Here is a 7,970-nt window from a genome sequence, read left to right on the forward strand (position 1 = left end):
GAATTGCCTGAACCCAGGAGGTGGAGGTTGCGGTGAGCCGAGATCGCACCATTGCACTCCAGCCTGGGTAACATGAGTGAAACTCCGTCTCAAAAAAAAAAAAAATATATATATATATATATATAGATCGATTAGAGAGAGAGAGATCTGGGGCTTGACATGGTAACTCACGCCTGTAATCCCAGCACTTTGGGAGGCTGAGGCAGGCACATCACTTGAGGTCAGGAGTTTGAGAGCAGCCTGGCCAACATGGTGAAACACCATCTCTACTAAAAATACAAAAAATTAGCCAGGTGTGGTGGTGAGTGTCTGTGATCCCAGCTACTGGGGAGACTGAGGCAGAAGAATTGCTTGAACCAAGGAGGGAGAGGTTGCAGTGAGCAGAGATCACACCACTGCACCCCAGCCTGGGCGACAGAGTAAGACTCTGTCTCAAAAAAAAAAAAAAAAGGAAAAAAGATAGATTGATCTGGAATCCTGGGTCAAAAGTCACCTAAAAAATAGTTGAATGCATTTTGATGGTTGGGTAAGAGGACACTCTTCTTTTTTTTTCCTTCTCCCCCTCCCCACATTTTTTAAATATAGTACTTTGAGTTGCTGTTTTAAGAAAAGGACATTCTTTCTCTGGGACAGGGTACACAGAGATCAGTGATAACCACAAGGAGAAAAGACAGAAAACAATGTGTTAAAAGAGTCACAAAACCAGGCCAGGCGTGGTGGTTCACTCTCGTAATCCCAGCACTTTGGGAGACCAAGGCAGGCAGATCACCTGAGGTCAGGAGTTCAAGACCAGCCTGGCCAACATGGCAAAACCCCGTCTCTACTAAAAATACAAAAATTGGCCAGGTGTGATGGTGCATACCTGTAGTCCCAGGTACTCAGGAGGCTGAGGCAGGAGAATCTCTTGAACCTGGGAGGCAGAGGTTGCAGTGAGCCGAGATCACACCACTGCACTCCAGCCTGGGCAACAGAGTGAGACTCTGTCTCAAAAAAAAAAAAAGTTACAAAACCTAAGTTCTAGTCCTTGTTCTGTCATTCACTAATCATGCGATTTGTTTTTAATTTACATATAATAATGTAACTTTTTTTAGCCTACAGTTCTATGAATTTTTAGCACATGTAACTACCACTACAATCAGGATACAGCAGTTGCATCCTGAGGCTGCCCCTTTGTAGTCAAACACCTCCTCACCCCAGACCTTGGCAATCACTGCTCCATTCTTTGTCTTACAGTTTTACCTTTTCCTGATATGCTTAGGCTCTCTGAATTTTTTCCCCCACAAATAAAATTATACACACACACACACACACACACACACACACACACGTCATCTTCGTTACATAAAAATATTAAGTTATTTATGATGATTGTCTGCTGTGGCTAAAAAACCTGGTATATGACAAGCATCCCATCCCTTCCACAGTTTATATTTAGAAAAGGCTTTCTCTAGGTTTGTCCAATTTTTGCAGTTCTGCATCTTGAACTTTCAGTCTTCTCCAGAAGGGTGGCTCCAGCTCAGATTTCTGCAGGCTACCCTAATGGACGAGTAGCTTTGTTCACTCCTAAAAAGCTAAGAGCTGCAAAACATTCCTTAACCCCTCCTTGTAACTGTCCTTCCTCAGTTAGTTAACCACATTGCTGCAGTCTGAGCAGTCTAATTATCCTTTCAGCAATCTTTGCTATGGGGCTTCCAAAATTTTTCTAGCTCTTTGCTATTTATGAGCATAGCTCATCACTGAATGTCTAAAGGTAATACTGATGCCACTATCAAATCAACACATCAGCTATAGTAGAGACAAGCCTCACTTCCAACTAGATAGATGATCTAATATTAAAAAGCTCACTCCTTTGGCTCCCTTAGCATCCCATAGGGTTGCTAACATTAGTAAATCACAAGAATGCTGTGTATAACATTACATGGATTTTAATAAGTACATCTGCAAAATTACTCATAATTCTTTTGTAGTATAATGGATGAGGTATAACTATAATTGTTTGAATAACTGGATCCAAAAAGTGTTGATTAGTTAATTGATGTCTCCCTAAGATAAGGTCTCCAGTGGATTGCTACAGGTAACTTAATTTAGTTCTATCTGATTTACACATTTTAATTAAGGAAGGGCTGAAGATATAGAAACATGATTACCAAATGGATAAATGTCATAGTAGGGATAGCCAAAAAAAATTATGTTAGAATCTTACTTCAAAAATACTTCAAACATACTCCATTTGCAAAACAAAAATAAATAAAAACAAAAATTAAAATTAAAAATACTTTAATAAAAATCAATAGAATGGAACAATGTAGGCTAAAAGCTGAAATGTAATAGGGAGAAAAAGAAATCTACTACACAAACATAGAATGAGAGAGACCGTTTCACAGCAGGCTACATAATAAGATCTGGGTCTGTCAGTAATTTTAAATTCAGTATATACCACCAATGTGGCACAGCTTACTTTTTTAAAAAAAGTTCCCACTATTACATTACAGACTCACTAATGAATTCCATGTTACTAATTGCAATGGTTAATTCTCAATCTCATTTTCAGCTTGTAGCAGCATTTAACAGAAGTAATCATCAATCCTTTTTTGTACTACTTTTCTTTTCCTCACTTGACACTCTCCTGGTTCTCCTCCTACCTCACCAGCTGCTCTTTTTTTCCTGCCTCCTTTAGGACTGATGACTGCCAAATGCATCTCTCCAGACCAAACCTTTCCAATGAAGTCCAAACTCTCTTATATGCATCCCCCTTGTCATCACAGAAACCCCTACCTCCACCTTCCTATCCAAATCTGCTTTTTCCGTAGTCTTCCGCATCTCAGTCAACAGCAACTTCATCCTTCCAATTGTTCAGGCCAAAACCTTTGAGTCCCTCTTGATCTCTCTCTTTTTTCATATCCTAGATCCATTCCATCAGTAAATCCTGCTGACTCTGTCTACAAAGTACATCCAAAGCCTGCCCACTTCTCACCACTTGACAGCTCCATCACCTCCCCTTGAGATTGTTGCAGTAGTCTCCTAAATGGTCTCCTTACTTCCAACTCTGAAAGCCCATACCCACATTCTATTCTCAACACTGCAGCCAGAGAGATCTTTTTAAAACATGCAATCATCCAATGTTCATTCTAAGACTATTTCCTGAGAACCATCTATGTGCAAGACAGTTATAGGTGCTGAGAATACATTTGAGAACAGAAGAGATAAAAATCACTGCCCTCATGAAGCTTTTGTAACCTGGAAGGCAACAGACAAGAAACCATAAATATAATAAATAAGTAAATTATAGGTTCATAGTGCTATAGGTAAAAGAGAGAGCAGGGTAAAGGGAAACAGTAACAAGAAAAAAGGGATGTGTTGTAGGTTCAAACAGGGAAAGAAGTCTAGGTTTCACTGGCAATGTAACTTTTGAGCAAAGACAAAGGAGGTAAGGGCTTAGCCATGTAGATATCTGGAGAAACAGCACTCCAGGCAAAAAGATGTTCCCATTAAGTCTTTCAGGAAATATTTTCGGATTCTTAGACCTTTAACTAAGTACACGATGGGCTGAAAGATGCAAGATTTTAAACTTGTTGTTTTTAATCTAAATATTACTTGTACTTTAATTTTTAAGTACTTTTCTAATAAGCCACAAGTGCTTTTTTAGACATTATAATTTAAGTGAAGTATTAGAAACTATTCATGCAAGCAAGTTTTCGGTCTTTTTCTAAAATTTAATTATGAGTTTCATCTTTCATTTGGTTGAGTTTCATTTATGGCCCATAAAAAGCAGTCCAAAAGGCCTGCATTTTTTGATAAGCAAATATGACATATCTAATATTTAGGGGAAACAAACAAAAAAACAGCAAGTATACCAAACATGGGAATCAACTAGCTTTAGCTTGATGAGAATATAAAACTTTTCAAATACAAATACCAACTGATTTTTCAGATTAAGCCAATTATAAAATTAGTAATAAGCAAAGTAATCAGATTTATGAACACAATAAACTTAGTAAAAATTACGGATTTTTAAAAGCTTGTTAGTTTCCACCTAATTGGATGAGACTAGCACAATGTTTGTTTTTACCTTCCGGTGGCCTGTTGGATGTTGCCACAACGACGACCCCGTTTTTGAACAGATTTTCAAAAAGCTGTTTCAGAATCATGGCATCAGCAATGTCAGTGACCTATTGACAACAACACATTTGTTTTATTTTAATTTCACTTCTCTAACAAATTTGCTAATGGAGCATCTTTTTTTTTTTTTTTTAAGATGGAAGTAAATTCCAAGGGAAAAATTCTAATTATCATCATGAAGAAAAGAGTAGATAATTAAAAGCATGAAACACTGTATAGCAGTCCTTTAAACTTGACTCTTCTTTTTCGCAAGCCTATCATTTCTACACAAATTACCAAATGGTTCTATGATAACTTCTTTTATAGAAATACAGGTGGAAAGCATAGATAATTATCCTAAACATTTAGGAAGTCTAATTAATTAGAACTAACATGACCAATACCCTCCTCCTCTTCCTACCCATTTCCCACACCCCCCCAGAAAAAGAGAGATGAAAAAATAGTAATAATAAAATACACAGGCTGTTTGAGATTTCTAATACCTTTCTGGCAAAGGTCCCTGGAAAGGTGACTTTAAATGGTCATGGGCCTTTAGAAATAAGGACAAGTAGCCAGTGAGACATAATCAGCTGCTGTTGAAAATAGAATGATATGACATAGATACTATTGTGCAATTGTTGCACAAAACAATTCAACAGATGGCCCATCACAAAAATAAGCAATTTCATTGTTCTTTTTAAGTGCCTTCTATTACTGTCCATGAATAATCAAAAGGCACTGCAGTCACTTCCAGCACAGCCAGCCTCTGCTAACCTTCACAAACACAAATATTCCTTCTACCAAAAAAAAAAAAAAATCTTTCAAGAATGGCTAATATAGTCCCTTAAAAAATAACTTGTGACAATACTAGAAATGCATAATACAGATAAAACTATTCCATCCAAGTTACGTTACAGAGAAATATAACTATTGATCTTTCCTAAAATTATTTTTTAAATTCAAGTTACAAAGTAAGCTTTATGATGTAACTTTTTCTAAAGGCTTTTAAAATTCACAAAGAAAGACAACAATTAAGGAGGGAAGGAAGCCGACTCCAAAAATAAATGTGTAATGAAGACTGACATCAATCATTGCAACTTTCCCTAAGTATTAATAACATGGGCTTTAATACTCCTAGTGTAAAAATGTTTTGATCTTTCTTTGATAGCACATTTCAAATAATCTCAGGATAACTTGCTTTACATATATCCACAAGATAGAGTACACTGTAATTTTCAAACCCCATTAGAGGAAATAGAAATTGGTGAATTCTTTTAATTAAATCAAAATACTAAAAGTTACAAACTGAATGGTTATAGCACAATTAACAATAACCTGGGTTGCACAGGTCTAAATCACTTTTCTCTTTACAATGAATATCTTAATCAAAGGTTTAATTATTTCTTTCCCACCTGAACAAAATAAAACAAAACCATGAAATAGGAATGTACAGTTGTTTTTTTTTTTTTCTGTCTCAGGTTCTTATCTAAAAAACTGTCAAAGATTCCTTAAATTAAAAAGACTTCTGGAACTTCAAAAATAGTGAATAAATGAAAAGGAAAGTAGTGCTGATATTATTTAATTTGGAGTTTAGGATCACTGTCAAATTTGGCTTCCGCAAAAGCACTGACAGAGAAAGTCCTTTTCAAATGCTTGAACACCAGTGGCATTTCTGATGAGAGGACAGAACGAGCTTGCACATTTTAATAGCAACTGCACTTTTAAATTACATTGCCAATACACTGACTTTTAAAAAGACTGATATCAATGAAAGGTTTCCCGATTTTAGAGAATAAAAATGGTCATTTGACTATATCATTAATGTCTCTGAAAAAAATGTAAAAAAGCTTTTGTGCCCTTGGGTTTAGAAAAGTGAAGGGACATTTAGCTTATAACACAATGCAAAGGTTTAAACTGAAAGCTGAAGAAAGCAAACAGTAAAGGCTTGTGGTTGAGTTACAATTTGCTGTTTTTATATTTCAGAACGTTTTTGCCCTATCAGAGTAAATGAGCTTGGAGAAGCTATGACTAATTAATAAAGCAGGAGTCACTTGGTGTAGCCGGGTGCCAATGTATACTCTTTTGATCTTGTCCCTGCACTTGTTCGGCCTTGCCGGGGAACAGTAATTTTACAGTATAAGTGAACAGAAGACAATTGGCCACACATTCTTGGAGAGCTGGCTTTTTCAGCACCCAGCATTTCATTACCACCACGAACAAAAGAGAAGGCTACAGATTACCAATAAGGGTAGTCTGCTAATACAGAGAGTGGAGACATTTCATTAGCATTAAAGAGAAAAGATTTTTTTTATAACCTAGAGTTGCTTTCCATTATGACTCACTTAAGTAAAAAAGAAAAAAAAAAATCTAATGGTTAATTTACATGTGTGAGTGCTTGAGTCTCAGTCATCCACTGATTGGTACAGTGCCATATAATGACTGACAAACATAAGCATGCATTATCAGTAATTAGGATTAGCACAAAAATAAGCACCTATTTTTTATTAGCAGTTTTTAATAGCTTTCTTCCTGCTTCATACAAATGGTTAAAACTATTTTTTTAATGATATTGATAGCTTATAGAGGAGAATTTTGCATGATCTTCTGCTCATCAGAATTATTTTTTTTTCTGGACCCATATTAGTAAAACATCCATTCAGTGTCCCTCTCAGAAGAGATATGAAGAAATAACATTTTAAAAAATCAGTTTTTCTCACTATTCTGATGTCTTCAGAATCATAAACAGTTTAACATGTAACATAAATATTCCAAGAGGAAATAATAGAGTCTAAGGAAAGCTCTGAAGACAAGCTATTATTTATTTCAGTAATTAAAACATACTTTTTAAAAAACCTGTTCAAACACATTTTTCAACCAAGATAAGAACTGTCGATCTAACATCTCAGGTAAAGCTGAAATACTTGAGGGTAGAGGGTGGGAGGAGAGGGAAGAGCAGGAAAAAGAACTATTGGGTACTAGGCTTAGTACCTGAGTGATGAAATAATCAGTACAGGAAACCCTCGTGACACATGTTTATCTACATAACAAACCTGCACACATACCCCCGGACCTAAAATAAAAGTTAAAAAAAAAAAACTGAAATACTAGAACTATACTTAGTAAGGAGACTAAGCCAATGAAGAACACATTCTGCAAATATAATCTGAATGCCTATCAAAACATAATCTTTAAAATTTCTTAAATTCAAGAGCACAAAAAGGAGTCTATCCATGTTTTTAAGCAGCAAAAATTCCTATTCATCTCCCTTGTAAAATAAATATATTAATTAACACCACCTAAAGGCCAATAACAACTAGCTAAAAATCAAGGCAACTAATACAATTCCATTTTTAAAGTGAAGTGGTGATTGTAGACATACTGTCACTAAGAATAAAGTGCCTTAAAAATTCTTTTATAATAAATCAGCAAGTATTGTATTAGGCTTAATAGACTTAAGGATAATTTTTAGGCTCCATCACTAAAACATCTACCAAAACCCCATCCAGCTCTAGAGCTGTATATTTAAACACATAATACAAAGACTTTATATACCAAGGAAAATGTATATATAGCATAGCTGTTACTGGTAAACAAGAGCATTAGTGCTGGACTTAAACTGTTAGTTACCAGCTGTGTGACCTTGGTCACGTTACTAAACCTCTCTGACCCTCAATTTCTTCATCAATGCAACAAAAGCAGTAATAATACCTACCTTGCACTGTTGTTATGAGACATAAAGTAAACTCTCAAGAAATGAGGTACTATCGGCCGGGCGCGGTGGCTCACGCCTGTAATCCCAGCACTTTGGGAGGCCGAGGCGGGTGGATCACGAGGTCAAGAGATCGAGACCATCCTGGTCAACATGGTGAAAC

General features: G+C 36.0%; 1 protein-coding gene across 4 annotated transcripts in view; it reads right to left on the reverse strand.

The window, feature by feature from the left end:
- The window catches only part of AFG1L (AFG1 like ATPase), a 220,197-nt gene that overhangs the window by 136,253 nt on the left and 75,974 nt on the right, over positions 1 to 7,970 (reverse strand). For all 4 annotated transcript variants that reach the window (XM_017543728.2, XM_017543729.2, XM_037743948.1 and 1 more), the window contains one exon: positions 4,070 to 4,169. In XM_017543728.2, coding sequence (XP_017399217.1) covers positions 4,070 to 4,169 — 100 coding nt within the window. The remainder of the gene's footprint in view (positions 1 to 4,069; positions 4,170 to 7,970) is intronic.

Source organism: Cebus imitator, unplaced genomic scaffold (assembly GCF_001604975.1).
Source record: "Cebus imitator isolate Cc_AM_T3 unplaced genomic scaffold, Cebus_imitator-1.0 Scaffold160, whole genome shotgun sequence".
Classification (NCBI taxonomy): domain Eukaryota; kingdom Metazoa; phylum Chordata; class Mammalia; order Primates; family Cebidae; genus Cebus; species Cebus imitator.